General features: G+C 56.6%; 2 protein-coding genes across 2 annotated transcripts in view; one reads left to right on the forward strand and one right to left on the reverse strand.

Annotated features, from left to right (window-relative positions):
• The window catches only part of LOC140460484 (targeting protein for Xklp2-like), an 81195-nt gene extending 70637 nt beyond the window's left edge, over window positions 1-10558 (reverse strand). The window contains exon 1 of the mRNA XM_072555033.1: window positions 10529-10558. Coding sequence (XP_072411134.1) covers window positions 10529-10546 — 18 coding nt within the window. The 5' untranslated portion in view covers window positions 10547-10558. The remainder of the gene's footprint in view (window positions 1-10528) is intronic.
• LOC140460480 (uncharacterized) overlaps window positions 10027-12443 on the forward strand; it is a 46076-nt gene continuing 43659 nt past the window's right edge. The window contains exon 1 of the mRNA XM_072555025.1: window positions 10027-10264. Within this exon, the coding sequence (XP_072411126.1) occupies window positions 10207-10264 (58 nt within the window). The 5' untranslated portion in view covers window positions 10027-10206. The remainder of the gene's footprint in view (window positions 10265-12443) is intronic.

The following is a 12443-nucleotide window of genomic DNA, read 5'->3' on the forward strand; positions in this document are numbered from 1 at the left end:
GGGGATAATGTTTGGGGTTGGTGACGGTGTGGGGGTGGTGATGGTGTGGGGGATAATGTTGGGGGTGGTGACGGTGTGGGGGATAATGTTGGGGTTGGTGATGTTGTGGGGGATAATGTTGGGGGTGGTGACGGTGTGGGGGATAATGTTGGGGGTGGTGACGGTGTGGGGGATAATGTTGGGGATGGTGACGGTGTGGGGGATAATGTTGGGGGTGGTGACGGTGTGAGGGATAATGTTGGGGGTGGTGACGGTGTGGGGGATAATGTTGGGGGTGGTGACGGTGTGGGGGATAATGTTGGGGGTGGTGACGGTGTGGGGGATAATGTTGGGGGTGGTGACGGTGTGGGGGGATAATGTTGGGGGTGGTGACGGTGTGGGGGGATAATGTTGGGGTTGGTGACGGTGTGGGGAATACTGTTGGGGTTGGTGACGGTGTGGGGGATAATGTTGGGGGTGGTGATGGTGTGGGGGATAATGTTGCGGTTGGTGACGGTGTGGGGGATAATGTTGGGGGTGGTGAGGGTGTGGGGGATAATGTTGGGGGGGTGGTGATGGTGTGGGGGATAATGTTGGGGATGGTGACGGTGTGGGGGATAATGTTGGGGATGGTGACGGTGTGGGGGATAATGTTGCGGTTGGTGACGGTGTGGGGGATAATGTTGGGGGGGTGGTGATGGTGTGGGGGATAATGTTGGGGATGGTGACGGTGTGGGGGATAATGTTGCGGTTGGTGACGGTGTGGGGGATAATGTTGGGGGTGGTGAGGGTGTGGGGGATAATGTTGGGGTTGGTGATGGTGTGGGGGGATAATGTTGGGGTTGGTGAGGGTGTGGGGGATAATGTTGGGGATGGTGACGGTGTGGGGGATAATGTTGCGGTTGGTGACGGTGTGGGGGATAATGTTGGGGTTGGTGACGGTGTGGGGGATAATGTTGGGGTTGGTGACGGTGTGGGGGATAATGTTGGGGTTGGTGACGATGTGGGGGATAATGTTGGGGGGGTGGTGATGGTGTGGGGGATAATGTTGGGGGTGGTGACGGTGTGGGGGATAATGATGGGGGTGGTGACGGTGTGGGGGATAATGTTGGGGGTGGTGACGGTGTGGGGGATAATGTTGGGGGTGGTGACGGTGTGAGGGATAATGTTGGGGTTGGTGACGGTGTGGGGGATAATGTTGGGGGTGGTGACGGTGTGTGGGGATAATGTTGGGGTTGGTGACGGTGTGGGGGATAATGTTGGGGGTGGTGACGATGTGGGGGATAATGTTGGGGGTGGTGACGATGTGGGGGATAATGTTGGGGGTGGTGACGATGTGGGGGATAATGTTGGGGGTGGTGACGGTGTGGGGGATAATGTTGGGGGTGGTGATGGTGTGGGGGATAATGTTGGGGGTTGGTGATGTTGTGGGGGATAATGTTGGGGGGGTGGTGATGGTGTGGGGGATAATGTTGGGGGGGTGGTGATGGTGTGGGGGATAATGTTGGGGTTGGTGACGGTGTGGGGGATAATGTTGGGGGTGGTGACGGTGTGTGGGGATAATGTTGGGGTTGGTGACGGTGTGGGGAATAATGTTGGGGGTGGTGACGGTGTGGGGGATAATGTTAGGGTTTGTGATGGTGTGGGGGATAATGTTGGGGGTGGTGATGGTGTGGGGGATAATGTTGGGGGTGGTGATGGTGTGGGGGATAATGTTGGGGGTGGTGATGGTGTGGGGGATAATGTTGGGGGTGGTGATGGTGTGGGGGATAATGTTGGGGGTGGTGACGGTGTGGGGCTTAATGTTGGGGTTTGTGATGCTATGGGGGATAATGTTGGAAGCAGTGATGGTGTGGGGGATAATATTGGGGGTTGGTGATGGTGTGGGGGATAATGTTGGGGTTGGTGATAGTGTGGGGGATAATGTTGGGGTTGGTGATGGTGTGGGGGATAATGTTGGGGTTGGTGATGGTGTGGGGGATAATGTTGGGGGTGGTGATGCTATGGGGGATAATGTTGGGGGTTGGTGACGGTGTGGGGGATAATGTTGGGGGTGGTGACGGTGTGGGGGATAATGTTGGGGTTGGTGACGGTGTGGGGGAAAATATTGCGGCTTGGTGTGGTGTGGGGGATAATGGTGTGGGTGGTGATGCTATGGGGGATAATGTTGGGGTTGGTGATGGTGTGGGGGATAACGTTGGGGGTGGTGATAGTGTGGGGGATAATGTTGGGGTTGGTGACGGTGTGGGGGATAATGTTGGGGTTGGTGACGGTGTGGGGGTTAATGTTGGGGTTGGTGATGGTGTGGGGGTTAATGTTGGGGTTGGTGATGGTGTGGTGGATAATGTTATGGGGTGGTGATGGTGTGGGGGATAATGTTGGGGGTGGTGACGGTGTGGGGGATAATGTTGGGGGTGGTGACGGTGTAGGGGATAATGTTTGGGGGTGGTGACGGTGTGGGGGATAATGTTGGGGGTGGTGACGGTGTGGGGGATAATGTTGGGGTTGGTGACGGTGTGGGGGATAATGTTGGGGGTGGTGATGGTGTGGGGGGATAATGTTGGGGGTGGTGACGGTGTGGGGGATAATGTTGGGGGTGGTGACGTTGTGGGGGATAATGTTGGGGTTGGTGACGGTGTGGGGGATAATATTGGGGCTTGTTGTGGTGTGGGGGATAATGTTGGGGGTGGTGATGCTATGGGGGATAATGTTGGGGGTTGGTGACGGTGTGGGGGATAATGTTGGGGGTGGTGACGGTGTGGGGGATAATGTTGGGGTTGGTGACGGTGTGGGGGAAAATATTGCGGCTTGGTGTGGTGTGGGGGATAATGGTGTGGGTGGTGATGCTATGGGGGATAATGTTGGGGGTGGTGATGCTATGGGGGATAATGTTGGGGGTGGTGACGGTGTGGGGGATAATGTTGGGGGTGGTGATGGTGTGGGGGATAATGTTGGGGGTGGTGATGGTGTGGGGGATAATGTTGGGGGTGGTGATGGTGTGGGGGATAATGTTAGGGTTTGTGATGGTGTGGGGGATAATTTAGGGGTGGTGATGGTGTGGGGGATAATGTTGGGGTTGGTGATGGTGTGGGGGATAATGTTGGGGGTGGTGATGGTGTGGGGGATAATGTTGGGGGTGGTGATGGTGTGGGGATAATGTTAGGGTTCGTGATGGTGTGGGGGATAATGTTGGGGGTGGTGATGGTGTGGGGGATAATGTTGGGGTTGGTGACGGTGTTGGGATAATATTGGGGTTGGTGAAAGTGTGGGGCTTAATGTTGGGGTTTGTGATGCTATGGGGGATAATGTTGGAAGCAGTGATGGAGTGGGGGATAATATTGGGGGTTGGTGATGGTGTGGGGGATAATGTTGGGGTTGGTGACGGTGTGGGGGATAATGTTGGGGGTGGTGACGGTGTGTGGGGATAATGTTGGGGTTGGTGACGGTGTGGGGGATAATGTTGGGGGTGGTGACGGTGTGGGGGATAATGTTAGGGTTTGTGATGGTGTGGGGGATAATGTTGGGGGTGGTGATGGTGTGGGGGATAATGTTGGGGGTGGTGATGGTGTGGGGGATAATGTTGGGGGTGGTGATGGTGTGGGGGATAATGTTGGGGGTGGTGATGGTGTGGGGGATAATGTTGGGGGTGGTGACGGTGTGGGGCTTAATGTTGGGGTTTGTGATGCTATGGGGGATAATGTTGGAAGCAGTGATGGTGTGGGGGATAATATTGGGGGTTGGTGATGGTGTGGGGGATAATGTTGGGGTTGGTGATAGTGTGGGGGATAATGTTGGGGTTGGTGATGGTGTGGGGGATAATGTTGGGGTTCGTGATGGTGTGGGGGATAATGTTTGGGGGAGGTGACGGTGTGGGGGATAATGTTGCGGTTGGTGACGGTGTGGGGGATAATGTTTGGGGGAGGTGACGGTGTGGGGGATAATGTTGCGGTTGGTGACGGTGTGGGGGATAATGTTGGGGTTGGTGACGGTGTGGGGGATAATGTTGGGGGTGGTGACGGTGTGGGGGATAATGTTTGGGGGTGGTGATGGTGTGGGGGATAATGTTGGGGTTGGTGACGGTGTGGGGGATAATGTTGGGGTTGGTGACCGTGTGGGGGATAATGTTGGGTGTGGTGATGGTGTGGGGGATAATGTTGGGGGTGGTGACGGTGTGGGGGATAATGTTGGGGGTGGTGACGGTGTGGGGGATAATGTTGGGGGTGGTGATGGTGTGGGGATAATGTTAGGGTTCGTGATGGTGTGGGGGATAATGTTGGGGTTGGTGACGGTGTGGGGGATAATGTTGGGGTTGGTGACGGTGTGGGGGATAATGTTGGGGTTGGTGACCGTGTGGGGGATAATGTTGGGTGTGGTGATGGTGTGGGGGATAATGTTGGGGGTGGTGACGGTGTGGGGGATAATGTTGGGGGTGGTGACGGTGTGGGGGATAATGTTGGGGGTGGTGATGGTGTGGGGATAATGTTAGGGTTCGTGATGGTGTGGGGGATAATGTTGGGGTTGGTGACGGTGTGGGGGATAATGTTGGGGTTGGTGACGGTGTGGGGGATAATGTTGGGGTTGGTGATGTTGTGGGGGATAATGTTGGGGTTGGTGATGGTGTGGGGGATAATGATGGGGGTGGTGATGGTGTGGGGGATAATGTTGGGGTTGGTGACGGTGTGGGGGATAATGTTGCGGTTGGTGACGGTGTGGGGGATGATGTTGGGGTTGGTAATGGTGTGAGGGATAATGTTGGGTTTGGTGATGGTGTGGGGATAAAGATGGGGGTAGTGATGGTATGGGGTATAATGTTGGGGGTAGTGACAGTGTGGGGGATAATATTGGGGTTGGTGACGGTGTGGGGGATAATGTTGGGGTTGGTGACGGTGTGGGGGATAATGTTGGGGTTGGTGGCGGTGTGGGGGATAATGTTGGGGTTGGTGACGGTGTGGGGGATAATGTTGGGGGTGGTGACGGTGTGGGGGATAATGTTGGGGGTGGTGACGGTGTGGGGAATAATGTTGGGGTTGGTGACGGTGTGGGGGATAATGTTGGGGTTGGTGACGGTGTGGGGGATAATGTTGGGGTTGGTGACGGTGTGGGGGATAATGTTGCGGGTGGTGACGGTGTGGGGGATAATGTTGGGGGTGGTGACGGTGTGGGGGATAATGTTTGGGGGTGGTGATGGTGTGGGGGATAATGTTGGGGTTGGTGACGGTGTGGGGGTGGTGATGGTGTGGGGGATAATGTTGGGGGTGGTGATGGTGTGGGGGATAATGTTGGGGGTGGTGATGGTGTAGGGGATAATGTTTGGGGGTGGTGATGGTGTGGGGGATAATGTTTGGGGGTGGTGATGGTGTGGAGAATAATGTTGGGGTTGGTGACGGTGTGGGGGTTAATGTTGGGGTTGGTGACGGTGTGGGGGATAATGTTGGGGGTGGTGACGGTGTGGGGGGAAAGGTTGACGGTTGGTGATGGTGTGGGGGGATAATATTGGGGATTGGTATGGGTTGGGGGATAATGTTGGGGGTGGTGATGGTGTGGGGGATAATGTTGGGGGTGGTGACGGTGTGGGGGATAATGTTGGGGGTGGTGTCGGTGTGGGGGATAATGTTGGGGGTGGTGACGGTGTGGGGGGAAAGGTTGACGGTTGGTGATGGTGTGGGGGGATAATATTGGGGATTGGTATGGGTTGGGGGATAATCTTGGGGGTGGTGATGGTGTGGGGGATAATGTTGGGGGTGGTGACGGTGTGGGGGATAATGTTGGGGGTGGTGTCGGTGTGGGGGATAATGTTGGGGGTGGTGACGGTGTGGGGGATAATGTTTGGGGGTGGTGATGGTGTGGGGGATAATGTTTGGGGGTGGTGACGGTGTGGGGGATAATGTTGGGGGTGGTGACGGTGTGGGGGATAATGTTGGGGGTGGTGACGGTGTGGGGGGAAAGGTTGACGGTTGGTGATGGTGTGGGGGATAATGTTGGGGGTGGTGACGGTGTGAGGGATAATGTTGGGGGAACTGACGGTGTGGGGGATAATGTTGCGGTTGGTGACGGTGTGGGGGATAATGTTGGGGTTGGTGACGGTGTGGGGGATAATGTTGGGGTTGGTGACGGTATGGGGGATAATGTTGGGGGTGGTGATGGTGTGGGGGGAAAGGTTGACGGTTGGTGATGGTGTGGGGGGATAATATTGGGGATTGGTATGGGTTGGGGGATAATCTTGGGGGTGGTGATGGTGTGGGGGATAATGTTGGGGGTGGTGACGGTGTGGGGGATAATGTTGTGGGTGGTGTCGGTGTGGGGGATAATGTTGGGGGTGGTGTCGGTGTGGGGGATAATGTTGGGGGTGGTGACGGTGTGGGGGATAATGTTGGGGGTGGTGACGGTGTGGGGGATAATGTTTGGGGGTGGTGACGGTGTGGGGGATAATGTTGGGGGTGGTGTCGGTGTGGGGGATAATGTTGGGGGTGGTGTCGGTGTGGGGGATAATGTTGGGGGTGGTGACGGTGTGGGGGATAATGTTGGGGGTGGTGACGGTGTGGGGGATAATGTTGGGGGTGGTGACGGTGTGGGGGGAAAGGTTGACGGTTGGTGATGGTGTGGGGGGATAATATTGGGGATTGGTATGGGTTGGGGGATAATCTTGGGGGTGGTGATGGTGTGGGGGATAATGTTGGGGGTGGTGACGGTGTGGGGGATAATGTTGGGGGTGGTGACGGTGTGGGGGATAATGTTTGGGGGTGGTGACGGTGTGGGGGATAATGTTGGGGGTGGTGACGGTGTGGGGATAAAGATGGGGGTAGTGATGATATGGGGTATAATGTTGAGGGTAGTGACGGTGTGGGGGATAATATTGGGGTTGGTGACGGTGTGGGGGATAATGTTGGGGTTGGTGACGGTGTCGGGGATAATGTTGCGGTTGGTGACGGTGTGGGGGATAATGTTGGGGTTGGTGACGGTGTGGGGGATAATGTTGGGGGTGGTGACGGTGTGAGAGATAATGTTGGGGTTGGTGACGGTGTGGGGGATAATGTTTGGGGGTGGTGACGGTGTGGGAGATAAGGTTGGGGTTGGTGATGGTGTGGGGGATAATGTTGGGGTTGTTGACGGTGTGGGGGATAATGTTTGGGGGTGGTGACGGTGTGGGGGATAATGTTGGGGTTGGTGACGGTGTGGGGGATAATGTTGGGGTTGGTGACGGTGTGGGGGATAATGTTGGGGTTGGTGACGGTGTGGGGGATAATGTTAGGGTTGGTGATGGTGTGGGGGATAATGTTGGGGTTGGTGACGGTGTGGGGGGATAATGTTGGGGGTGGTGACGGTATGGGGGATAATGTTGGAAGCGGTGATGGTGTGAGGGATAATGTTGGGGGTGGTGACGGTGTGGGGGGATAATGTTGGGGGTGGTGAGGGTGTGGGGGATAATGTTGGGTTGGTGACGGTGTGGGGGGATAATATTGGGGGTTGGTGATGGTGTGGGGGATAATGTTGGGGGTGGTGACGGTGTGGGGGGATAATGTTGGTGGTGGTGACGGTTTGGGGGATAATGTTGGGGGTGGTGACGGTGTGGGGGATAATGTTGAGTATGGTGATGGAGTGGGGGATAATGTTGGGGTTGGTGATGGTGTGGGGGATAATGTTGGGGGTGGTGACGGTGTGGGGAATAATGTTGGGGGTGGTGACGGTGTGGGGAATAATGTTGGGGGTGGTGACGGTGTGGGGGGATAATGTTGGGGGTGGTGAGGGTGTGGGGGATAATGTTGGGGTGGTGACGGTGTGGGGGATAATGTTGGGGGTGGTGACGGTGTGGGGGATAATGTTGGGGGTTGGTGACGGTGTGGGGGATAATGTTGGGGTTGGTGACGGTGTGGGGGATAATGTTGGGGTTGGTGACGGTGTGGGGGGATAATGTTGGTGGTGGTGACGGTTTGGGGGATAATGTTGGGGGGGTGGTGACGGTTTGGGGGATAATGTTGGGGGGGTGGTGACGGTGTGGGGGATAATGTTGGGGGTGGTGACGGTGTGGGGGATAATGTTGGGGGATGGTGATGGTTTGGGGGGATGGTTTGGGGCGAGTCCAGGCTCTGGGCCTACTGCCACCGCCGAGAGTTCAGGCTCTCAGCCTCCTGCCACCGCCAAGCATCCCGGCTCCGGGCCTACTGCCACCGCCAAGCGTCCCCGCACCGGGCCTACTGCCACCGCCAAGCATCCCAGCTCCGGGCCTACTGCCACCGCCAAGGACCCAGCTGCGGGCCTACTGCCACTGCCAATTCTCACCCTTAAACAACTGCCGAACCTTAAACAGACCATTGTTCGCAGCAAACTACCCAGCCGTCAGGTCAAATCGACCACAATACCAGACAGTGCTGTCACGGCAACCACTGCAAGACCTGTCAGAGTGTCGACATGAATACTGCCATTACACATGGGGACACGTCCCACCATGTACGCGGCAGGTACTCATGTGACTCCGCTAACGTTGTCTATCCCAGATGTTGCTGGCAAAGATGCCTCGTGGCATGGTACATTGGTGAGACCGAGCGGACGCTACGGCAATGGGCGAATGGACACCATGCAGGAATTGCCAGACAGGAATGATCTTTCCCGGTCGGAGAACTCTTCAGCGGTCTGGGACATTCGGCTTCGGGTGACCATCCTCCAAGGCAGACTTCGGGACAGGCAACAACACAGAGTGGCCGAGCAGAGGCTGACAGCCAAGTTTGGTACCCATAGGGAGGGCCTCAACAGGGACCTTGGGTTCATGTCACATTACAGGTGACCCCACTGTACTATACACTCTCTCTCACACACAGACACAAACACACACATGTACATATTCACACATTTATGCATACACGGTCTCAGACACACACATGTACCCACCCCACACACACACACACACACACACACACACACCCACCCACACCCTCTCACAGGCTTATACTCCTTCACACACTCACGCACACACCCTACCAAGCTTCCATACACACACACACCCTCTCTCACATGCATTCACACTCACAATCTCTCTCTCGCTCACCTGCGCGCACACACACACACACAAAGTCTACGGGGTGAATTTGCATTTGCTGAATTGTATTTGCAGATACATTGCATTTTTGCTCAGAAAGCACCAACAGTTTATCCATTCCTCCTTTGGAAATAGAACCAGGCTGACCCAAGGCCGGGAAACAGAACTGAGATGGCACTTTTTTTTGTTGTAAAACCTTAAGTTATCTCGAGAATGTGACTTAAGAGAAACTCGGGCATTTCGCTATATCTGAACCGAGCCGAAAAGTGTGGTGCTGGAAGAGCACGGCAGGTCAGGCAGCACCCGGGGAGCAGGAGAGTCCACATTTGGGGATGGCCGCTTGCCCAGCAGCGCTCATTTCTCCTCTAAGTGAACCGAAACCTGCAGCCCCACTCTCAAATGAAAGACTGCAATTTGTTGCCTGAATTGCACGACATTTGGCTGAAAATTGCGCGTCTCACAATCCTGGTGGGAAGGAGCGGCGCTCCGAAAGCCAGTGCTTCCAAAATTAAGGTTGGCACTTCAACCCGGTGGTTAAACGTGGTAACGGAAAGTATCATCAGAATTGTGGAAGAAGGCCATTCGGCCCATTGGGACCAGACAAAGAGCATCCAATCCAGACTGACCACCCTGTCCCTGGGCACTACAGGACAGTTCAGCATGGCCAATCTTTCGCCTAACTAGTCCAGCACTGGCCCCCCCTCCTCTACTACATTACATTAGGGGAAAGCACAGACAGTGTGGCCGAGACTGGGATCGAACCCGTGGTCCCTGACATTGTCAGGCAGCAGCGCTAACCACTGAGCCACCGCGCAGACCCCACGCGCAGCCTCACTGTTACGTCCATATGGGGAGGGGGGGGATTGTATCCGCGAAGCCGCCCGACTGCTTGGCCCCGCCCTTTCAAGCCCGTGTTCCTTCAGACGCCGCGCGGGAGGCCCCACCCCCCCCCCCCCCGATCGACGGTTCTGTCGATCCAAAGGGGAAGGGGAGCGGCGCGAGAGAGAGAGAGCGCGCACGCGCGCGCGGAGCCTCCGTTGCCATGACAACCACCGGCCTGTGGAGGAGGAGGAGGGGGGGAAAAAGAGGCCGCCCGCGCAGGCGTAGACCGTCGGCGGTTGGTGAGCGAGCGGAGGAGGGCAGCGCGCAGGCGCGGGGTGAGGCCCATTGTTGGACGTTGCCCGAGGAGGAGGAGGATGGCGGCGATGGCCGGGGCCCGGGCTCTGCTTCCTCCTCCCAGTCCCGCCGCCTCAGGTAACTCTGGAGGGGTCCGCGACGCCGCCTGATCGGTTGGAGGCTGGTCGGGGACGCTGGGGTGGGGGGGGAGGGGGTTGCACCATGGACCCTCGACCCGAGCTGGGAAATGGCGGAGGGGCGATGGGGTTGTGAGTTTGGGGGTGGGGTTGAAAACTCCTGGCCTCGGCGCCGCCATTTTAGAGCAGCGGGGGTCCGATCAGAGCATGCGCGGCCGCCATCTTACTGCAGGAAGAAGGGGGCCGAACGGCCTGGCTCTCTGACCTCACAATGCCCGTCCATTCTCCCCGTGCCCGGTTGTGGAGGCGGCCTGACCCTGACGTCACGCGCGCGCTCGCCCCCCCTCCCTCCAGATTGGACCAATGGTCCATCACGCGCGCAGCCTGTCTCTGACCTCACAATGTTACCCGCCCCCCCCGTGTGGTCACAATGACCAATTATAGACAAGGCGCTGACCTCACAATGCTTCCCCATCAACTGTTCCATAGGTAAAGCCTGGCTGTGCATTCACAAAGCCTCCGCCCCCCCATTCATTGTACCAATGGACACAGCCTGCCTCTGACCTCACACTGTGACCCCATTGTGTTGTCACAGTGACCAATTATAGACAAGTCGGTGACCTCACAAAGCCTTCCCCCTCCCAGTGACTCTCCCCTCACCCAGCCTCCCCCCCCTCCCACTGTCCCAGTAACTCTCCCCTCACCCAGCCTCCCCCCTCCCACTGCCCCAGTCATCTCCCCTCACCCAACCTCCCCCCCCCCACTGTCCCAGTGACTCTCCCCCCACCCAGCCTCCCCCCCCCCCACTGTCCCAGTCACTCTCCCACCCCCCCCACTCTCCCAGTCACTCTCCCCTCACCCAGCCTCCCCCCTCCCCACTGTCCCAGTGACTCTCCCCTCACCCAGCCTTCCCCCTCCCCACTGTCCCAGTGACTCTCCCCTCACCCAGCCTCCCCCCTCCCCACTGTCCCAGTGACTCTCCCCTCACCCAACCTCCCCCCCCCCCCCACTGTCCCAGTGACTCTCCCCCCACCCAGCCTCCCCCCCCCCCACTGTCCCAGTCACTCTCCCACCCCCCCCACTCTCCCAGTCACTCTCCCCTCACCCAGCCTCCCCCCTCCCCACTGTCCCAGTGACTCTCCCCTCACCCAGCCTTCCCCCTCCCCACTGTCCCAGTGACTCTCCCCTCACCCAGCCTTCCCCCTCCCCACTGTCCCAGTGACTCTCCCCTCACCCAGCCTTCCCCCTCCCACTGTCCCAGTGACTCTCCCCTCACCCAGCCTTCCCCCTCCCACTGTCCCAGTGACTCTCCCGTCACAAAGCCTACCCCTCACAAAGCCTCCCCCTCATCCCAGTAACCAGGCTGTTAAATCGTATATATGGGGGGGCAATCCGTATTGGGTGGAGGTTGGTTGGTCATGGAGGAGAATCAATGGTGGCGGGGATGGTAAATTTGAGTCATTCGTTGTCATATCGGCCAGTTATCAATGCAGCGCGTGATAGCAGTTATTGTGGGCTGCCACCAGTGTTGGATACTTATGACACAGCCGATGCTTAATGCTTCCTAACGGCCAATAATGTAAAGTGTTCAGTAGTACATTGGCTGAGGAATCCTGAATGCCTGAAAATGCCAGGCAGTGGAAAATCTTGACTGTCTGGAGTGCTGCCAGTTTATCGAAGCATTGCTTGATAATTCAGAGCAAAAACATGGCTAAAAGAAGGCAAGCTGTGAAGATTTCTGTCTTGCACTGATCAGGAGTGGACCATAAGAAACTTGGGAGTTTGACACAAGAGCAACAAGTTTGTACAGCAGGAAAACCGTGTCCTGATTGGTCAGATCGTTGTTGACGCGAACATACAACTAGAAATATGGCATGTTAATCTTGGTTCTCAGACCAGGCCAGCTTGCTTTGGTTGTACATTGTCATCAAGGGGGATGCCAGGCAATATGTGCAATACACCCGAAAGTAATTATTTCAACACAATTCAACTCCACTTTTCGCTGGGAGCTTCCTTTCCGTGTTCCACATCGCCATCTCGATTCGCTTTGCTGGCTATTTTAACAGGAGGATATTCGTTGGTCAGTAACTATCGACAGTTATCAAACTGGGACAGTCAACAATTCCTGGCGTTTATTACTGGAGAGTAGTCGGTCATCCTGGACGGTTGTTACTTGAGGA

Source organism: Chiloscyllium punctatum, chromosome 36 (assembly GCF_047496795.1).
Source record: "Chiloscyllium punctatum isolate Juve2018m chromosome 36, sChiPun1.3, whole genome shotgun sequence".
Classification (NCBI taxonomy): Eukaryota; Metazoa; Chordata; class Chondrichthyes; order Orectolobiformes; family Hemiscylliidae; genus Chiloscyllium; species Chiloscyllium punctatum.